The 21,890-nt window shown below is 41.9% G+C and overlaps 2 protein-coding genes across 2 annotated transcripts; one reads left to right on the plus strand and one right to left on the minus strand.

The window, feature by feature from the left end:
- The first annotated feature begins 2,182 nt into the window (after positions 1-2,182).
- Positions 2,183-5,645, plus strand: pafah1b2 (platelet-activating factor acetylhydrolase 1b, catalytic subunit 2). The gene is made up of 6 exons (XM_031857588.1): positions 2,183-2,416; positions 2,857-2,938; positions 3,714-3,803; positions 4,058-4,174; positions 4,565-4,687; positions 5,350-5,645. Exons 2-6 carry the CDS (start codon positions 2,858-2,860, stop codon positions 5,626-5,628), a joined length of 690 nt encoding a protein of 229 aa, XP_031713448.1. The 5' UTR covers positions 2,183-2,416; position 2,857; the 3' UTR covers positions 5,629-5,645.
- A 9,739-nt stretch (positions 5,646-15,384) lies between these two features.
- LOC116389067 (transgelin-like) lies at positions 15,385-20,113 on the minus strand. The gene is made up of 5 exons (XM_031857477.1): positions 19,916-20,113; positions 16,555-16,741; positions 16,299-16,470; positions 16,028-16,130; positions 15,385-15,912 (listed from the first exon to the last, which is right to left on the minus strand). Exons 2-5 carry the CDS (start codon positions 16,732-16,734, stop codon positions 15,762-15,764), a joined length of 606 nt encoding a protein of 201 aa, XP_031713337.1. The 5' UTR covers positions 16,735-16,741; positions 19,916-20,113; the 3' UTR covers positions 15,385-15,761.
- Positions 20,114-21,890: the final 1,777 nt, after the last annotated feature.

Here is a 21,890-nt window from a genome sequence, read left to right on the forward strand (position 1 = left end):
TCTGGCAATAAGATGTGAGTGATTTTTCACAGTCCTCAAGGTTGCAGCAAAGTCACATAACTTCCTTTTCTTAATGACAGTGGCAATTTCAAGCAGACTCTCCCATCCATCTGGCTTCAATTGCGGCCTGACGAGTCAATTCCATTTGGTGACCTTAAGGAGGCGCAAGAGAGTAAAAAGCAGAGATATTATGAAAGTCTGCAGGTAAACAAACAGTCCAACAAGTGGAGGATTCTGGGTCGGGCAAGCATGCGACAGATCACCTGCCTGTCCCACGGGTCACACGCAGAGGGTTCCTAAAGAGAGCAGTAACCAACAACTTATAAACATAGAGTATGTACAACAATGGGCATGATGGTACGAAGAGCACTGACACATTACAGGCTCAGTGGAGTTAAAAAACACAGATTTTCATACCAACAGAATATTTATTTTGAAGTAAAAGTGACCATCTGTCAGGCGTATAGCCACCGTTCTTGAGGTGGATGATGCGGCTTATCAAGGTAGAAGAACGCCTGAAACACACATTCCCACTTGCACAATATGTACTGTAGATGTCAAAGATAAATAACATTGAAACACAATAAAAACATCTTTAGAACATCATCACAAAACATCCCGTGCCACACACCGTCTCCATGGGTCCTGGATGCAGGGGTTAGAAGCGCCAGGTCACTGATACAGACTTAAGAGACACATGAACTGAAACTGCACTTCAAAGTCACGTCCGTCCCGTTGACTGCCTCCACCTCACCCGCAGTTTAAATCTGAATCCCACATGAATCAGCATACGTTTTAGAATCGTTGCCTGAATTTTGGTCAGTGACTTCCTTTTGTGCCCTGGTTAATGATTGTGTGTAGAGTTCAGAGGGACAAATAACACTGGTCAGCCTGGGTACGTATTTTTATTTGCACACCCATGTGTAACATAGCATTTCTGCATTTACAGCTGTAAGCGGTCTGTCGCTAACTGTGCCGGACTGACACTTTATGGGGAAGGCATGCTTCGATTTTATGGTACCATGATCTTTCATATGCATGCTGTAAATTGCCAAAGCCTAAAAGACCTAAAACAGGGCTACATATTCAAACTTTATTTGTTACATACTCAATTGTACAAGTACATTGTGCAGTCCTTTGTTAAAGTCTCCAGTGCAAAATTAAGTAGTTAAAAGGCAGCAAAGAAGAATATATAAATGTGCAATATTTATAATGGTAAAAAGAAACATCATTAAATTCCAATATATTAACAACGTATGTGCTTCTTGTTATCATGCAGCCCAGGCTATATTTCTATGTAATATCACAGTATTACTGTTGATCTGTTATTGCATTTAGGAAAGATGTAGGTTGTTTGAACTCACCAGGCATCAAGAATCCTCCAAGCAGAATCATCTGATAGATGAAATTAAACATGATGATAATGCACAAATGATGATCATCCTTATCTTCAGGTATAAATTATCATTATAAGATTAAATAATTATGTACAATGTATATATATATATTTCTAATAGTTTGAATTGATATTTCCTGTGTTTCCTGTTGATGTACCATAGGAATGTACAAGGTTTGGTTTCCTACAGCACCAGAATGCAGCATTTGACCTCAAATGACCATGATGCATTGCGGTGAGCTGGCACGACAGGCTCTCGGGTCGGATAAGTCCATGGGTGAGTTAAGATGGGCCCATACACTGGAGAGTTCAGTGTCATACAGCAAAGATGTCGGCAGTGCTGTACGTTGTCAAAACCAAATGATGCTCTCTCACTAAGAGGTATTTCCTCCATGATGGTGTCTGACACCCACTTCATGTATCTTAAATAACTGAGAAAAAACGTTGTTTGGGAATCCGAAGTAAAATGTTTTAGACTGTAAAGTTGTATTTGTCGCACTTTCAAACCAACGACCCACCCATGATTCATTGCGGGACCAGCTAATACTGTGCTGTTGTTGCCCTGGGGGTTATCTTTCAGGAAAGAGCACTGATTGTTTATCAGCTTACACAACCTCCACATATTACAGAAGGTAGACATATTTTGGTTTTTGGTACAGATGATTCGCAGGGGTCAGTTATAGCCGTTATAATACTATACTAGTTTGGTATGTACGCAGGCATAAAGCAATGGCTGCCCGACAGGCAAATATCAGGGAAAAATCCCCCCTCTCTGTAGCTCACTGACTGCAGTGCCCTCCAATGGTGTTACGGCTAATGTTGTTACATCGGCGCTCTGCACCTAAAACACTCTCTGCAGTTTGCCTTCTTGACACACCTTTTGTTGTCTCGTCTAGCTAGAGTCGGCCAACGGTTGCTAGCGAGCATCAGCAGCCTCAACCAACGTAACGTGAAGTTGGGGCAAAAGAGTACCTCTGAAGCCGAGGGAGCCGAGAAGTGACGCGGCCGACACCCTGCCAGGTAGTTTGCCTCGTAAATCAAAAACAACATAATTCCTGTAAATCTTCATATTAACGACTGGCGTGTATAACGTTACGTATTGACGCTAGATGCAGCCATAACAGCCTCCAGTGTTTAGCAGGCTAGCTAGCTAGCTAGCAAGCTAACGTCAGATAAACTGTAACCTATCGGGATTAATGCGATCTGCTGTGTGATACATGAGCACCCGCGTTGAAAGCGAAAGTAGCCTTTATCCATATTAATTGGGTCAGTCCGTCTGCTGCTGAAACGTTAAGCTGCTGCATCACAGCAATGGTTTCTGCTAGCTGGTTCTGAGGCTTTCCTAACAACAATACGAACCCTTCATGGTTTCATGTGTAATGTGTCTATATGGCTGAATAACGTCAGCTGCATGGCTGTTTTTTTATGTATGCATGAATAAGAGTCGGTGTCTCCTGTAGGATGAGTGGTGATGGTATGAACCCAGCTGCAGTGGCTCAGCCAGTAGAGGATGTACAAGGAGATGACCGGTGGATGTCACAGGTATGTGTTTTTTTTATTATAAGTGTAGGAAACATTCAGTCTTCATCCCCATGTATCATTAAAAAAATACCCCATTGATTCCTTATGTAGAATGAATTTTACCAGCTAGAAGATTTATATTATTTCTCAAAGGGTTTTCCTTATTCTTGGGCGTTTTTAAATAGACACAAACAAAACATTAGCTACAGGAAAATGTATGTTTTAAGATCAGCTGCCCTTAATAATGAAGCATTTTATACAGCAGCAACAACGCATTACATATTGCATTTGATTCCCACCATTAATGTTCATGGTTGTGATGCTGTGCCTGGAGGCGTGATCTGTGCAATATCATGAGGTGATGTTTTGATGGTACTCTCAATGATATTAGTTACACATGTGAGGTAAAGGTTGACTAATCTATTTCAGAGCCCCACTTTATCTAGCTCCTTGTTAAATGGAACCTCCTGCTAGGTGCCTGCGAGGTTAATCCTCCGAAGCTAATAGGACTGAGACCGTCTGCTTTACTCCAAGCTCTCTGTCAGATGGGACACCAGACGAGTCTTGTTGTGTGATGAGCTTGCAGGATTTTGTCTGACTCTGAAAGCTATTATCCTAAGATTTTGAAAACTCATAACACAAAGGTGTGAACTCAAACTGAAATGCCTAACATGGAACTGATTCAATTGTATTGCTCTGTGTAAATGAAATGCATTTTTTTTTTTTTTTTTTTTTTTTATCCATCACAAGCTCTGTTGTAATGAGGCCATGTTTTTTTTTTTGTGTTTTTCTACAGCACACCAGATTTGTGCAGGAGTGTAAGGATGCTGAACCAGACGTGCTTTTTGTAGGAGATTCTATGATACAACTAATGCAGCAGTATGAGGTGAGACAAAATATTTACCTCTCCAAACCTGTTCATTGGACTTCTCACATGGCACTAGCATCTTCATTTCGTTTTCTCAATACACAGCGTAAATGTACATACGTTTATGTTGCCTCAATACAATTCTCATATTGTCGTAATGCATCTTGTTACTGATCGGTATGCTTAGCTTAGCATCTATGAATTATTTGATATTAGTCCCCAAAGTCAGAAATTGTCATATGAAATGCAAATGTCTGGTTTCCTTTCCACAGGTCTGGAGGGAGGTGTTCTCCCCTCTTCATGCGCTCAACTTTGGCATCGGAGGGGACACCACCTGTAATGTGCTGTGGAGGCTACAGAATGGAGAGCTGCAGAACATCCGTCCCAAGGTGAGCTGAGCCTACTAAGATCACAAAACACCAGCTGCATACAACATTTTACCCCCGACCTCCTCATCTTGTTGGACGGCCTGATGTCCATGGTTGTCAGAGAGGAGAGTTTGTGCAGAACAGCTTTTATGACCCCCTTGTTGTTAAGTTGCGGTGTGCGTTGTGGAAAACGTTGTAGCAGCGACGGTCTGTTGTATCACCCTCACTGTGCTTATTGGCTGTGCTAATGATGTTGACATAGGGAACAGCTCGCATTGCTCACCCATTACCCAGATATCGATCCATGAGAACTCATTCTCTCAAATATATATCATGCTTTGCTCACACTTCTGGAGATTAAAAAGGAGTTCAGAGGAAGTGAACAGAGCGTCCGTCTGTGTTCTTGTCCAGGTGGTGGTGTTGTGGGTGGGAACCAACAATCAGCAACACACAGCAGAGCAAGTTGCAGGAGGAATTCTTGCTATTGCGCAGCTGCTCACCTCCCGCCTCCCCAAGGCAAAGATAGTTGTACTGGTAAGTAGTTAGTTGTATGTCTTCGCCATTGTTTTTAACAAGTATGTTGACATGAAACACTGACGTGTTAGGATTGGTCAGGTACCTTTTTTAAACATTGCACGATATAGATAAAAATAACCATACTTGATGTAAAAACCCAGTTGATGTCGGTGATCCTCACAAGTCGCCAGCTTTCAATTGTGTTATTTCTGCTCTCCGTTAAGGAATATGCAGGTACCTGTCAGTCTTTCTATCCGTGTAATTAGTTCAAGGTGTTATTTCTCACATGGTGATTCAAAATGTGCAGTGAAATGCAGCGTGGCATACTTTTGAGGCAATGCTAAAAGGTTAATGTGTGATAATAACAATAATCAGAATTAGAGTACAATTGGTAAAAATTCAAAGGTAAAAAATACAAAGACGTTTACTCGATACGTTATAATATAAGAGTATGTAGATCATCTGGTATTGTCTGATTATCAGGTGGCTCAGCGGGCCTTGCAGACTGTCCTTGCCGCTGGCTTTCAATGGGGAACGCTCACGATAGGCCAGTCATAGTTAATAGGCCTGTTGTAGGGAGTCAAATTTATGCTCTCTTACTAAAATACAAAATATCAAGGTTTAACTCTAAGCAAATGAATTTAAATGAATGAGTCCGAAATGTTTTCTGTGTCCCTCAGGGCTTGTTGCCTCGAGGTGAGCGACCCAACCCCCTGAGGCAGAAGAACGCGGCGGTTAACGACTTCCTGCGCTCCTGGCTGCCCCGACTGGGCCAGGCTCTGCTCTTGGACGTGAGCGGGCACTTCGTCCACTCCGATGGAGCCATCAGCCCACAGGACATGTTTGACTTCCTCCACCTGACGCCGACAGGTTACCGCACCATGGCCAAGCCCCTCAGCGACCTGCTGCTGCAGATGCTGGAGGAGAAGCCAGAGGAGAAGCGGGCGTCGCAGGTTTAAGGGCCGTGGCCGAGCAGCACGTCTACCCAGAGGCATGTCTCACCCGCCGCTATGGGAGACTGGGGGGGAGACATGTCCCTGGTATCTGGAGGTGGAAGGGCTCACTCATAGGGGGGGAAGAGGCACCCCGATGTGAGTGGGCCCGGGAGAGGTGGAGGATCAGGGTTGGGTGTGGAGTGGTGCTGAGGAGGGGGAGAGACCTCGCTGCAGATGTAGACACTGTGATTGCAGGAGTAACTTCTATTGCAAAATGATTTACAAAGTCCGACTTCTCTGAGTTACAGACAGATATTCTGAGATCACGTGGAACTGAAGTGACACACACACACACATTAGTCTTGGCCTGTGGATAAAATGACTGTTTGCCTCAGTTATCGGTGCCATGGAGATATGATACAAATAGAAAAACATTCAAATTTTTTCCTCCGTGTTTTGTAAAACCGTTAGCTGTGCGGCTTCTCTATTAACACATGAGAAGTCCAGCACAGCATACTCACAGTAGGCAGAACGTTATCCAACACTGAGCAGTGGTTCCCAACCCGGAGTCGGGGGCCGCTAGCGAGTCGTAAGAAAAATTGTAATTTTTGAAACAATCTGAGGAGTAAAAATCAATCTTTGGTGGCATTGTTTCCTGTAAAAGTTGGGAACCACTGCTGAGATGCACACTATGTATGGTAGTGAGCAGCATTTACATATAGCTCTCAGTATTTTGACGATTTTGCTCAAAGCATAATCCAGTAAAGCAAATGTCATGTAATATAATTACAGAAATGTATTATGATGGAGTTGTGTCTGTCCAGTTGTTTATGCGTGCTATTTGAAATACTCTGCAAAACAAGGAGCACTCAGTCTGCTAAATGTTCACCTTTGAACTCCGCGTGTAACTAATTAGGTGTCTTTTTAAAACCGTTGATCAATATATAATAGATCGGTGTATATCTGGAGAGTACTTTTCCACAAACCACACACACTGCTGATCACCACTTTATCCTTGTGTCACCTGAAATTATCACCGAACTTAATGTTCATCTGAAACCTGACGTCGGTGTCGGCTGCATGCATGTTTTAAGACGAGCCTCCTCTTCGCTGTATTAAATGAGTGAACAAGAAGTCAAAATCACGTATTCACACATGTTCATTAGTGATGTTGAATCTACATATGTCTTCCAAACACTCCCCGACCCTGCTGCTCATCCCAGCTAGTGTATTTACATTCTACTCTGTGTCCAGATGAAGTTACTGTGACTTTTCATTTTAACACATATCAAACCTTTGTTTTGCCAAACTAAGACCTGCCAGCTTTTTACATCCTGCTCCGAACAACCTCTTGACTGTTACCTGGGTATCTGTTGAAGGTCTTTGTTAAATAGAAGAAAAAATATATGCCAGTGACGTTGTGTGTACACTGTCTTTTAGTAGTAACGCACTTACTAAAGCACTTGATTTTATTTTTCACAACATAAAACAACAGAGACTTCAGCTCCAGTACTCCTGCTTTCACCTCACCCTGCTGATCACAACACGAGTCCTTCCTCATGAATATACAGATTGATTTGAGACTTTTCTTTCTGCGTCTGTATCTCACACTAATACTCACACTTTGATAGCGCAGGCTGTCTCTCCCTCTCCCTTCTAAATACGTGACTATACAGTATTTTCTCACATCTTTATTCCGTCTCTCACCTCTTTTTTGTTTTTTTTTTCTCTCTCTCCCTGTTGTGTTTGTTGTCGACTCTCACCCCAACATCTCTTATGTGGTGTAGTTACTGAATATTTTTCTGGAATAAAAAGTAGCCACACGGTTAAGCTACTGAAGACGGCTGAACTGAACACTTGTCACGCTAAATGCTAAAAAAAAAAAAAAGGCAAACACAGGTGGTGTAAAGCAAAGCGTTGGTCTGTGAGCTTCTACTGTGGCGTAGTCATTTCTTCTGTTCAAACCGTGGCCCGAGAGTCTCTCGTCGAGCATCGACGTTCTCCGACGTTGCTGCTGTCTTAAGCTCTGCACGTTTGCCTGCTGTGTATATAAATGGTGTATGTATGTGTGCCTTAAGTGTCTATACGGGGACGGTTGTCTTTATACAGTGTGTCTGGTACTGGATGGTGTCACCTGGACGTATGAGTGTGGAGAAGTGACCCCCGGCTGTATATAAGACGTGTGAAGCTTGAGGGGAATGATGTTTGAAGGGAAGGGAGGGGGGGAGGGGGGGGGATTCCAATAAAAAACAAAACAAAGAAGGATCTAAACAAGTGTTGGGAGTGATTTTTTTTTTTTTCTTCTAATTTTGCTCATTATCAAAATCTGTTACTTGTGATGAATGATCGTATTTTGATTTTAAAGAAAAGTATGTGTTGAGATTCTGAAATCAAGGCTTGTGATTTGCAGCACCGTGCCTTACACACTCACCAGCAGAGGGAACCGTTTTATCAACAACTACGAGGACGCGCCAAGCAGGCCTCACTGCTGGATCCTCTTCTCTCTCAGCCAGAGTGTCCTGACTGCCTAATTAGTTTGCCTTCACCGAGTGTATCTCTCTCATGTAATAATTCACCAACCGAACTTGGAGACTTGTTTTAAAAAACGCCCTCTTTAAAGATGTAGTGAGGCGTGCCGGAGCGTATGTGCGTATTGGGACTACAGATGAAAAATAGCCTTTTGGCTAACTCTGGCACATTTGCAGAAATGTTTTTATTAATGTGCACTGTCCCGTTCAAATAAACCAATAAATAAATGTGATTGCTGGCGAGTTGTATAATAGTTAATAAACCATTGGCTCACTTTTAATGTTGCTCTCATTCATTTTAAGTGTGACCCAAAAATGTCCCAGTGTAGCAGAAATAGTCGTTCCATCTGGAGGCCCCGTGTACCGCAGGCTGCCGACTGAGTGTGAAGTTTGTTGCACTGTTAACACGTCGAGCTGGAGCCCAAAACTAAACTGCTTAATAGCTGGATTCACATTACAAGTTTGTGTGTCTGACGCAGGAATGACGGAGGAGTAAAAGCTGGTATTTTCATTTACTAGTTTTTCCATCTCAAAGAGTTGTGATGCTGTAAAAATGAAGGAAATTTGCATTGCCTGAAATGGTAACGACGTCGAAAGGCCCTTTCCTGTGCATGTGCGAACATTAAACGTCTAGTGAAATAAGAAACCTACACTCTGTCCACAGCTTGTAGATTTCCATCTAAGCCATATATGCTCAGACTGCCAGTGATCCACATCTGTTTTTAAAAGTCTTATAACTGGCCATGTTGAATATAGATTAATCCATGGCATGCTACGTCTATCACCACGCAGCTTGAATGGGAAATGATAACGTTCTAATCCCAACAGGCATCGGCATTGACAGATGTGTCAACGGCAAGTTGGAAACACCCTGATAAAATCTATATCTGGCCCTGTGTGTTGTTCCTGCTCTATTGACCTGTTAAATATTTGGCTTTTGTTCAGTACTAACAATCTTTAGGGCATGTGAACAGGAATATAGATACACGTTCTCACCTATCACTTAATGCTAGACAAATGCTTAATCATAAAGGACAAAAACAGTGCTGCACACAATGCTGGAGTACGGGTGATGTCCTCTGTGGAAATATCTTCCACTAAACTCAAATTTACTTATTTAAAAATAAGTGGCTTTGTGGCCTAAATTTCACTCATGGCGCGTAGACTGTTTTTGATCTCCATGCCATGAGACACATTCGATGTGTGATTTCTCTCAGATGTCATGGGTTGATAAATGATGATTAGTGCATATTTGTGCCAGTGCCATGTGCTGTGAACCTTGTGATGTGGGTTTTCCTGTTCAAAAGTTGAAACAAGTCCACATGTTTTAGCTTCACAATCAGATTATGTAATTTCAGAGGAAATGAAATACAGAAGTTGTTGTCATCATAGAAGCGGAAGTTTATGTATGACTACAAAGGCCTTTTTAAAAAAAAAAACGTGTGTCAGAGGCATTTTTATTAATCAACAGCAAAAATATTATCCTGCCCATGATATTCCATGACTGCGACTCCAGGATTCCAGCTCCACTGCGGCAGGTATGGACCGCCGTGATTGGCTGATCAAAGTAAAATATGGGTTTCTGGCACCAAGGCAGGTGAGCTTTGAGGATTAAAGTGAATATTTGTAGAATATATTGAGCTTTTAACTTGTCACGCTGACTCAACAGCTTTGTCCTCCTCTCGTGGCGTTTTGAATGGCGGATTCAGATCTCAATATTTGGCCTCAAACCAAAAGTTTCGAGGGGAAACATCTGCTTCCTGTCTCAGATTACCCGCCATTTTCACCTGATACCGGCTGTGACCTACCCCTCTCACCCTTTCATCATTCAATGCAGCCGCAGACAGAGCCAACGACACATGTAGGTCGCACCACTGCACCTTCCTCTGTGGTTCCCCCATCAACATTATTCATGCCCATGAGTCATTCACACACACACATATTCAGTCTGAATGTTAACCTCGGCCTGGAGGCAATGTTTATTGTATGTGATGTGATGCTTAACCATAATGAGTACAAACCTGCAGACTCCCGCTAAGTGCCTCTCTATTTCGTAAACACAGTTGCTCGTCTCCATCTTGGAAACCACACTCATGCATAGAGGAACTCCACCGCAAATCACACCTCCATGAAACAACATGGGAAGGCCAGTGAGCGGTGATTTTAGTGCAAAAAAAAAGTCCAGCATCTCACTGGAATGGTGTAGAAGAATTCCAGAAGGTCTTTCTACTCTGTGAACAGGTCATCGAAATTAATTTATACCCATTGATTTTTGCGCTGCACCTCTCCCTAATTGTCTTGGTCCTTAAGCTAATTCAGCAGGTCTCAGGTCAGGCCGTCCGGTATACTTCCCCAGCCTTCCACACACAGGGCAATCACTTCTTGTCTGCTGCCTTTCGTGGGCGTCACTTAATGACCTTGGACTGACATCACCCTACTGCATGCAAACCAAAGCAGGCTAACATTGCGGTTGCTGTCAATTAATGCCTGAACGTTTGCCGTTTCAATGTAGTTCAGAGCGAAATGCTCAGTGAGACATGCTGCCCTTTGGCCTATTCGAGGTCCACAGTCAATCACTGTGTTTTAATCAGGCTGTTTTTCTCATCTCTGTCACTTCTTTTTATTATATTCACACTTAATTTTTAAGGCTTATGTACAAGCATTCTCTCATAACCTCAGGCCTCTTGCTTACATTTCATACAAACCATACAAGCCTACCAAGAAAATTCTGATTGTATTCCCTTCTCATCTATGGAAAGACATCTATTGTAGGACAAGGTTAGTTTTGTCAAAATGAAATAGAGATTGGTGTTAAGAAGTGTGACAAACAATCTCTGTAATAGAACAATTGGCCTGCTCTTAGTAGAAGGTGTAAATCAGGGAACAGCTCTTTGTGCCTGAAAAGGTTACACGAGTGAGGATGAACTTGTTATGCTCACGCCATAACTCAAGCTCTCCTGGAGTTTTTTCTGGCTTCCAGCTCCACCCCGCTCACACTCCTGCCTGCAATCAGCAATCAGCACACCGGTTGCCAATCAGCTCATCAGCCCTGCAGTGTTTATGCCCCGCCTCTCCTTTCATTTTTAGCCAGATTGTTGTCAACTCCCCAGTGGTAAACACCTGACCGCTGAACTGAACAAGTTTGACCGTGCCCTCTAGAACGACACAGCGAAGCATTTTCTGATTTGACGCCATTATCAGCCCTTTGTCACTTGATGTAAACTGGACCACTTGTTCTATTGTTCGTCCCAGGATTACAGTCTCGCCGGTCATGTTGCTGGCCAAGCCAGACGCATCGCTGCCAGAGATTGAAGCCAGGTCTGTACAGTAGCGGGCGACAGATTCTCTCACCTTTCTCTCAGATGTCTTGATGTCCTACCTTACCTTCTTCACCAACTGTAGCATTAGTTCTTGTCTATAATCAGACTGATACTGCTTTTCATTTACTTGAGTCTTGAGATCTGAACCAGGCACTTTAGTTCACCACGACTGGATCAGATTTGGGCCTTCAATTCCACATTATTTTGTATGGTGTCTCAAAAGGCTCAAAAAGTTAAGGTGCATATACACTGATAAGAGCAGTTTACTTCTCCTGTACCTGTTGTTTTTGTAGTTGTGCAACATTGCATCCTTCCTCTTGAGACACGACTGGAAATTAATTTTAAGCACATTTTTAAATTACCTTTGGGTGTTAATGGAGGCAGCTCTCTACTGAAGCATCGATGTGTTGTAAGCGCTTGATAGTGGACCCAAAGGTGACCTATTCAGTCAAATGACAAACCTGGCGCACAGCAAACCCCCTCAGGACCCTACGTGGAGGAGAGAGAAAGAGAGTGAGAGGGAGGGGTACCGAATGGGAGGAGCGGGTTAGGCGGGTATTTATGGTTATGCAGGAAGAGGTAGGGTTGAGGAGTGGTCCTGCTCCTGAAATTCCGATAAATATCTTCAATAGTGTTTCTGCCGCTCAGCCATATATATATATATATTTATATTGAGATGACGTCACAGATTTTGAGAAAAGTTTTACAAACATAAACTTTCCTTGGATCAAAAATTCAAAACAGAAAGTCAAATGTGATGTTTGCAAGTCAAGGTGTCCTGTCATTTATTGAGAAACTGCTTTTTGGGCTCCAGGTAGATTTTTTTTGCTCTCCAGTGGTCAATACAAGGAGGTTGAGCCTTGAGACTGGTAGAACAAGGTGTGAAAACAGCCCCATTCATATTTTTACAGACAGTCTTTGGATTTGAACTGGCATCTCTCCAGTCATTAGGCAACGTCTTTAACCTTGAAGCTAATCGTCGCCCCTGTTATGCCCCTGTATGGCAGCAAAGTGCATTCCTCTGCGGTGAGGCCAGTGGTGTGTTGGTGTTTCCACGCTTTGATTAAACCCTGAAGGAATGAAAAATCAAAGCTCCTGTGTCATAAAGACCAGACGACGCTGTGCTGCTAAAGATTAGCTGTAGACATGTTTTAAACATCTAGACTGTGAGCGATAAAGATCTATAAAAAAAGAGAGTACAGAGTATTGTTTGTTTTAGCTCGTTTGGGGAATATTTCAGATGCGTTTTTTAGTTTCATTAATTTCAGCTGCCTTCCACAGTGACAGGTCAGCAGTGAAGTATGAGTTTAACATATGAGTTTATAACCTCAACCTCAAAGTCACGTGGTGTCTAATTTGAGGTAGACATAAAACTCACATACACACAGTGTTTTACTGAGTAGCTCCACTGCAGTGCTTCAGGAAGTTAAGTGCCTTGCTCAAGGAGTTTTCTTCTCTCAAGTCTCAAATGATCAATTGATGATCAATACATTCTTAACCAATCACTTTACCGATTCATTCATTTATCGTCAACAAGTTGCACTCCACTACAGTGTGACAAGGGAGTAAATTATGTATGCTAAAGGTTGTTAGCTTAGTCAGTCAATAAATGATGAATTAGCAGTCGTCCATGCAGCAGCGCTCCTGACACAATAAATGAGAAACGATTCACATCAGCTTTTATCTCCCCAGACATGAAAGGTGATGAAACGACGATGTAATGCATTTCTGAAATTTGTTTTCTTGACATCACCATCCTCCAATGACTACAAAGTGCTCAGTGACAGTTAAATGTCAAATATGAATTATTAAATTATTCTATTTAAATCTACTGTTTTATTGTCCAATAGTTCTCTGACCTGGCCTGCACTTACAATACAATATGTTTGTGTCTTGACCTCAGCAGTTTGCCATTGATGTTCACAACCAGTAAAAATGAATCCGAGGTCCAGTGTAAAAATGTCTTGCAGGGACACAAAGCTGGTACGTTATAACGGACCAGAAGTGATGAGCAGTGTGGGGCTCAAGGATCTCACTGATGCCAAAGCACATGAGTTAATGTTGAAATAAATGTTAGTGTTGAAATACTAAACCCTTTTTGGCAATTAGAATAATCTAAACTACGGCTGAGAAAAGCAGCCACTGTCCCACAGAGACTAATGTCCTGCAGCATCAACAGCAGGAGGAAGCTTTAGTGCTGAGGACATTACAAACAGGACATTATCTCGCTCCACCAGAGGCAAATAAGTGCTGTAAAAAGTATTTATGAACTGTTTAATATAAGTGTGACTGCACAGTGATCAAGCATGTAATGAGGAGCTGTTTTCTAATGCTTTTATTGTGAAAATAATAGATTATACAAACCAAAACTGAATATGACACCACTACTTGTACAGTAGACCTGGTTACTTCATGTTTTCCATTTGTTTTAAATTTGTTCTGGCTTCTCACGAGTTTACAATATACCAATTTACCCCTCTGTGTAAAATGTTATTCCCACAGTTTCATGTTAACAGACGAAGAATGAGAAGGAAGGAAGTCTTTTTGACTGCCCCCTTCTGCAATGAGCACTCCTTTTTTGGGAATGCTCTGATTTCTTAGGTCCTTTGTTCTTTCTTGACCTATTCTCCGTCTGACCCCAGCCACATTAATCTCCTGCGTTGGACTCCACCTGGACATTTCGGTTTTAAAAAGTACCACTTCTTCCAGTTTCTTTATAATCGCTCTCTCTCATCAAACCTAACTTATTTTTCTGTCTTCTCCTTCCTGCTTTTCTTTTCCATCTCCAACCTTTTTCCTGAGACAGTTCATGCTGAACGGCTTAGTCGGTACCCAAGGAAAAACAAAGTATAAACAAAACCTTGGCAGGAGATAGTGACAGTCCTCTGAATCCCGTTTGTTTCCCTCGTTCCATCCAACCAGGCAAAGCTCAGCCAGGAAAAATCCAGGCTTCACCCCCACCCGTCATCACCCCCACCCGTCATGTTCTCTCTCCTCCCACATTTGGGAGATTGTCTTTTTTTTCCATCTGCTTATCTCTACGTGGAGTACAGCTGGTTTAAAGCAAACACGGCTAGGTGTAATGTTACCTGCAGACTGAGACATGTTTATCGTGGGTTGCTATGTACGTTAGTTATCTCTTTTACTGTTTGCCTGGTGCCACCAGGCTATAAAGAATCACACAGCATCGTGATTTAGAGTGATCAATAGTGTTATCAGTACAGGTGGACAAAGCCTACTTTCATAATCTATCATTAATCTATTCATCACACAAGAGGCTTCTATAACGGTAAATCAAACTATTTCAAAAGCGTTCTCATAGATGACGTATTAAACGCTCAAAAGAAGGTCCGACATATTGATTACAAATCTAGCTGCAGATTGTGTTACAGAGCAGGTAATAAAAACAAACACGACCATATTGTTTTTCTTAAAACATTTTTAAACCAGGCAATTCACCTTCTAAAATGACTTGTAGTTGACATTGTCAGTGGATATGTTTTGTTGTAGCCCATTAATTTAAATTTTCTGCTTAATATAATTGTAAACCACATTGCACTTCTTACTTTCCAGGCTGCTACTTGTCACAAATGAGACTTTAACCTTGCTTGAGATCAGAGTATTCAATTTTAACAACTACGTCAGATTTCTCTTTATCGTTAATTCTTGTTCATTTCGCAGTTGTGTGCAGGGGAACTTCTCAAAAACTCCTTGGGGGTTGCAGTCAAGCACTGAATGCAATGCCTGATGTCCCAGAATTGATATGCCAGAGCAGCAACACTGGCGGACAGTGTCAAAATAAATAATGGATTTCATTGTTTCACCCATTAAAAATTATCAAATGTCAGTTACCGGAGTGTCCTTGAATGCACCAATAGGCAGAGTTTTGCAAAGATGAAGCTGTTGAAATAAAGAATAAAACAGACTAAATGTTAAATGCAAGATGATTTTATAATGAACTGAAACCTCTGGATGTTTGGAAGGCAACAAAAAAAATCTAAAATCTTAGGTTTGCAGTTAGGCACATTTGATTTTTAGGAAGTGGGTTAACACATGTAAAACAACTGAAATTATCCTTTAATTAAGAACAAACTATCATTTACAATTTACTATGTCAAATGCTCTGTCAACTTTACACTGTTTAAGGTATCTATTTGTGTAGGCCTACTCAACATGAAGTATGTGCACATGTTCTCATTGGTCCCCATTTTGGTCCAGTTTAGCCTTGAAAACAGTCGGGTTACACTTCTCATGGTCCTAGTTGGCCTTTCAGAGGGCAGGAGAAGGAGAGTTTAAGCTCTGTGTGGATTCATGGTTTGTTGATGATCTGCCTGGGTCGTCCGTAGCCCGTCATTCCAGCTTGAGATGCTCCTCTGTTTGTGCCCATTTGCAGGCCGATGACATTTTTGCCTTCGGTCAGCTGTTCCTCTGAGAAATCTCTCCTGTTCTCTTGGGCTTTCCTGCACACATACGGGCACACATCTTCTCAGTCCACAATCTCATCCCTCAGCACTGGAATGAAACCATTGCATTACCAAATCCCCACAGAGAGACTAGTTCAAAACTCAAACTCACCTGTGGAACCAGTTGGGGTCTCCTTTGTAACAGCCGTTGTTCTTTGTGACAGCCAAATTACCCAGAGCCATCAGGGTCCTCTGGACAGCGGCCAGGTCCTTGCCTGGAAGACATGAAACAATCTCAGATGACCAGAGCACACACACCAAATACAGGCAGGGGGCAGTGACCTGTGCTCCTCACCACTGAATACAGGTAATTTCCACACTTTCATTCCTGTAAATCTGCAAAACACTTAATTTTGCTGAAATAATATCCGTTCTCGTCTTACCTTCAAAGAGATCTACAGTCTGAAATATGTCAGTTTTGGTGACTCCATAGTTTTCTGCTGCTTTGAGGAACAGGGATATTTGTTCCATCTGCTTAAACACCATGCTGGAGCTCTTAAAGTTCTTTATTGGCGGGTTGGTAGCATACAGGCTGTTGATGAGCTCACTCAGCACCTAGACAAACCAAGCAGATCCCTCTAAATATACTGTACATAGTTGAAACTACAATGCTGTATTTACACTTGTGCAAACACTCACAACTCCATTCTTGAGCCAGTTTTGGAATCCGATCTTGGCTGGCTCAGGCCGGCCCACTCCAGCGCCACACTGAGCGACGATCCACTCCACCAACCTTTCCTCCAGTTCTGGGTCGTATTTCTTATCAATCTTACTCTGTACCTCTCGGGACAGACCAAAGGAAGGACCGACGTTTGCCATGCTGAACCTGTTGGAAGGGAAAGATAGCTTAGCAATCTTCACTCCTTGGCAGCGTATTGTGTTCTTTTCTATATCGATGTTTGATTGATGACAGAACGTTTATATTCAAATCCCTGCCCTGCTCACACCCATACTCCTGGCCTGCAGTCAGAACAAATAGCATTAGAGTCACTCTCTTCCTGATGCCTGCGTGAATGTTTCTGTTGTGAGTTAGAACTGTTTTTTGAGAACCTATTAATCTCAAACATTCAGAATAAGGATGTTTATTGGCTGGTCCCCACTTGTTCAAGAGGCTGTTTTATTGTTCAGACTTTTGTTGGTTAAGGTTAGAATTAGGTTTGAGACAAATTGAGTTAAAATGTGGAAATCAGGCATCTGATGCTTAAAAGTAATAGTTTGAGATTTTGGGAAAGACAATTCCTTTATTTCATTTCTGTGTGTTAAATATAAAGCGACAGCTAGGCACTGGTTGGATTAGCATAGCATAAAGACTGAAAAGAGGTGGAAACAGCTTGCGATCTTCTCATCCACCAGAAACCGAACTAGCACATTTGCCAAAATGTAAACAACCACAGACTGAAGCTTTTTATTTATATTATCCAAACCTTTATTTAACAAAGACATTTTGTTCCTTGGAAGCTGAAAATGCTGTAGTGTAATGCTAATGTCTTAAAGAATTACAACCCTGCTGTAAGTAATTACGTTTGGCCCATCTCACTTATTAATGCAGTACGAGCTTCCTGTTGGCTTCAGTAGAACTTCCCCGCTCCCCGTTTGCTTATTCGGCTGTTACTTCCTTCCTCCCTCCCCCGACATGTCCTGTACTGCTCAACATAGCAACAACCTTTAAGCAACAACAAAAATCCTCCATCGAGCCTGTTAAAACATGAAAGTATGAGACGTTAGCCTACCCGTTAACCGCCAAACCACAGCTTTTGCTTTTACATATCTGAATAATTGAGTTGCGCAATAGAGCCATTTTTTTAAACTAGAAAAGCAGATAGCATATGGAGATGTTTATAGCCGATAGGAAAACACTCTGCTCTTACTTCTCTTCCTGCCTCAAGCATGCATAACATTTCTGGTATGTGTATATTCTGCAAATATATGGAAACTGCATTTGTGTTGCCTTTTAACAAGGCTGGAGACATACCATGGTGTATTGTCTGCAAGAATCTGGGTTTTGTTTTTGAAACTGGTTCAATACAAGGACAGAAAGACACACCTATTACATATCTTGTGAAACAGAGGCTTCTCAGTCTTACACAATATGTGCCACAGCCCATTAGTGTGACAAGCAGCTCCAAACTGGAGCCCTTGCTGCCATAGATCACGCTCGCGGCTCTGTTCATTGTCCGAGGTTGCAGCGGTTACATGGGCATGTGGGGGAGAAGCAACTTCCTGTCAGCTAAGTGACTCCTAAACCAGTTTGTCACAACACCAAGGGTGAAGTTTAGATGTAAACATCCCAAACTCATGAACAACCTCTTTCTCAAACAGAGGTTCAATCCGTTTTGTTCTGACACGCCCAGAGAACATCCAGCAGCTGCAGACATCAGGACTCATCTCTGCATGCAATGAACAGTGAGGGATGATGAACTCAGATTAAATATAACCTGCACTCTGAACCTACACAAACTGCTGATTGGACGTCACAAGATTAGGTCAACGCCATTCAAACAGAGGGTTTGTGCAGGTGTTTGAATGAGTGTTTTGGAAGATTATGTAGACCTGTACACTTTAGAAATCAATTAGTAGTCGGCCTAGTAGTTACTGAGAACATCTTGTAATCATAGTCACAGCTACAACATCACAAACACCATGATGTCAATGAACAGCGACGTGTGCTGCAAAGGTGTCTAAATATGGAAAACAAGTGTCATAAACTGGTTTAAGCATCGTCTCATGCATGCTGTGGCAAAGAGGCAACGGTTAATTTCAGTACCTCATTAAAACTCATCTAACTGAACGTGTTGCCACAAGATTATTCTGCTTTTGTGACGTAAACCTTTGCTCTGCGTACTCCAGTGCTCAGCATGGCGGGATTCTGTAGTGCGACTGTTGATATTGTAAGCTACTCATTGCGATACAAGTTCGCTCGACAACAACTATATTTACAAGTCTTCCAGTTTATCATTTGCAAAGCTTTTATTTTTCCAGTATTATGCAAACCTGAATAAAAAAAATTAAAAAATTAAAAAAAAACACTGATGTGACCGACATTATTGAGTGAGCTTTTCCATTAATCCTCTGCTTTACCTTTACACAGTTTTTAATACCTTGACTGCTACTCTGAGCCCTCTGATCTCCTGTGTGTCATCTGAGGGTTAGTTGTCTTATTCAAATGCAACTCCAGTTACTCCTACATTCGCCTCTCACCCCCCGCTCAAACTTCTGTATCATAGTTAACTTCCAGTAATTTATTACAGGATGTGTCACAACTTTTATTGTAATCGCAACAGGGCCGCATAAAACAATACCATTGCTAGTTACTGAGTCAGATTTAACACCATCTCAACTCAGTGATGTGGAACTCATTCGGCTCAGGAAAAGACTAAAGGTCATTCTGAAACCTTTGTTATGTGAACACAATGGATTAACTAGGTCACATGATTATTTCTACACAGTCCCAGCTGCTGACGCAGACTGTTCATTCAGCATTTCTATCTTATCACTGAAGATAGTCAGAACAGCCCAACCACCACCTGAACTCACTCTTTAAGTTCCCTCACAGTCGAAAGCGCTCGCCTGCACATATAACTTTACCATGGTCCATAAACGTGACAACATATGTGGCAAACACATGCAGACTTTTACTGCCATATCCTGAACTGGTGTTCAGAGCATATATTACACTAGAAAATTACATATTTCTAAGACAGTACTGGCTACATGTTGAAGGCGGAACCACTGAAGCCATGCGGTCTATGATAAGAGTAGTGAGCACAAAGGTAGAACAGAAACAGGATTACATAAAACAATAGGAGCGAAGAGAAGGAGACAGAGTGTGAGGGTGGGGTGTATGATATTACACTTTTTTTTTTTCATGTTTCCTGCACAGAGTTAGCCACAAGCTTAAAGCAACAAAGAAATCTTTTGACCGCCAGCGAGAAAGCAAAAAAACTGATTGATGAATGAGGCAGAGAGAAAACAAAAAGAAGAAGAAAAGGCATTTACTTACTTTGTGTAGTAGCTTTCAGGTGAATACAGGTGGGTTAGGGCTTGTGTTGCTGCTCTTCTTCTTCCTTATAACACAGTGCCGAGTGTACCCTACAAGACTGCCAACAAATACAGTAAACACCCTCGTATGAAATATATGACTTCAACACACACACACACACACACACACACACATACATGCACAGAGAGAGAGAGAGAGATCGAGAGAGAGAGAGAGAGAGCTTCCTGTCTTATTTCACTCCATGGCCCGCCCCTTTGCTCATTCTCTTTTTCCCCAGTCAAATTGTAATTCCTTATTTAGGAGAAGGACAGGAAGGAAAAAGAGAGCATGTGACTGGATAGTTTGGTGTGGTCACTGAAAAGAATTCTCCAAATTTCTCCCTCCACCACTAAAGAACAAGACAGGATCGGGAGGGAGGGAAGAAAAACAAATCGTGGCGAACAGTGCAGTTTGAGGGAGCACAGGAAGGGAGTTACAGTAATTAGAGAGCAGGGAAGCACATATGGGAGAATATTTGTTGCCTTAATTCAAACTGGTGAAGTTCGTGTCTGAAAGTGAAACAGGCTGCTGTGGAATGTGAATCTCTTCCTCTGTTGAGTTTCATGTCAGGACGCATCAATGAGGAAGGAGAGAAACGGGTTGCGACACATTTAACGGCGTACTAAAGGACGGACCCAAATACAAGGAGACACAGGGTAACAGAGGGTTGAATATAGGTGGTTTTAATAGTAAAGAAAATGTTTCAACACAAAATTCACAGAACAGAGGAGTCAAAAAATGGGTGACAAAATTGTCCAAGAAAATAAAACTTCAAAACAGGGAATACAGTAGGGGAGAGCAGAGATGAATCAGGGAACATACCAGGGATGATCAGCAGAACCACAACAGACCAGGATACACCACAGAAAATGAGACAAGGGACACACAGGGCTTAAATACACTGGGAGGGTGCAGGTGATTAGACACAATCAAGGGCGGGGCAGACAATCATTGACGCGGGAAACAGACAAGGGCAGGAAGTGAAGTGAACACAGGACACAAGAGGCAGGGAAAGTCAAAATAAAATGGAAGAAACAACTAAACACAACCCAAAACCGTGACAGGTTATATAACACATCACAGCATTCATCCTGATATAGTTGAAAATGTGAATTCAGACATCTGGAACTGACTCTTGTCCTTGTGCACAGCTTCAGCTCAGAGGCTGCAGTTGTGCATCCATGCGGTTTCCAAGACAGCAAGGAGAGACACTCCCTCCGAGGGCTTTGAGATATAACGATGACGTCAGACGTGATAACACTGTGAGGAGTTGGCAACGTGTGAAGTCATCAACCGAGCCCAACGGTCACGAATATGTGTGTGTTAGGAACGTTGTCAGCTATGTTTTGTGTCATTTCAACTACACAGGACTAACAGTAACATTCAACCACCAGGACATCTACAGGGTTAATGATTATCACAACCTGAAAGTGGTTTCGTTGCAGTAGAATGTTTCCTCTTTCCTGCACACAAACTGCAACCCCGTGTAAGTTCAAGAGCAGTCAGCTGACCTTTTTTCATTCAATATTTGAGTTTAAAATCATTATTATAAATAAATGATATACTGCTTAATCAATCAAGTCAACTTCAAAAGAACAGAAATTGAAGAACAGGACAACACTGAAGTGAAATACACCTCGCCTTGTTTTCTGTGTGGTGGTTTTATTTTAATGGGGCGTGTGGAATTTATGTCGCAATGAAAAACAATTAATTCAGTTATTAAAGACAAAACACTGAATAGCTATCCTTCTAACATATGTGTTTAATCTAACTGTGACACAGTGAATTTATACATAAAAAGTAAATACATATAATAATTTGTATTGTATTTCATACATTATTTTGGTTGATTTGTTTTAATCTAGGCATTTTAAATTTTCCATATTTCAGACTTTGCCCTATTTTGCTGTCATCTGGGTTTTCACCTATTATCACT

The sequence above is a fragment of the Anarrhichthys ocellatus genome, unplaced genomic scaffold (genome assembly GCF_004355925.1).
Source record: "Anarrhichthys ocellatus isolate YVR2014 unplaced genomic scaffold, GSC_Weel_1.0 scaffold18, whole genome shotgun sequence".
Taxonomy (NCBI): Eukaryota; Metazoa; Chordata; class Actinopteri; order Perciformes; family Anarhichadidae; genus Anarrhichthys; species Anarrhichthys ocellatus.

Excerpts from the sequence above, each read along its gene's own strand:
- pafah1b2 (XM_031857588.1), top strand. The coding sequence starts at position 2,858 with ATGAGTGGTGATGGTATGAACCCAGCTGCAGTGGCTCAGCCAGTAGAG. Across the intron at positions 3,804-4,057 it reads AACTAATGCAGCAGTATGAG|GTCTGGAGGGAGGTGTTCTC; the intron begins GTGAGACAAAAT and ends TCCTTTCCACAG. Across the intron at positions 4,175-4,564 it reads TGCAGAACATCCGTCCCAAG|GTGGTGGTGTTGTGGGTGGG; the intron begins GTGAGCTGAGCC and ends GTTCTTGTCCAG.
- LOC116389067 (XM_031857477.1), bottom strand. The coding sequence starts at position 16,734 with ATGGCAAACGTCGGTCCTTCCTTTGGTCTGTCCCGAGAGGTACAGAGT. Across the intron at positions 16,471-16,554 it reads ACTGGCTCAAGAATGGAGTT|GTGCTGAGTGAGCTCATCAA; the intron begins GTGAGTGTTTGC and ends TGGTTTGTCTAG. Across the intron at positions 16,131-16,298 it reads GACTGTAGATCTCTTTGAAG|GCAAGGACCTGGCCGCTGTC; the intron begins GTAAGACGAGAA and ends CATGTCTTCCAG.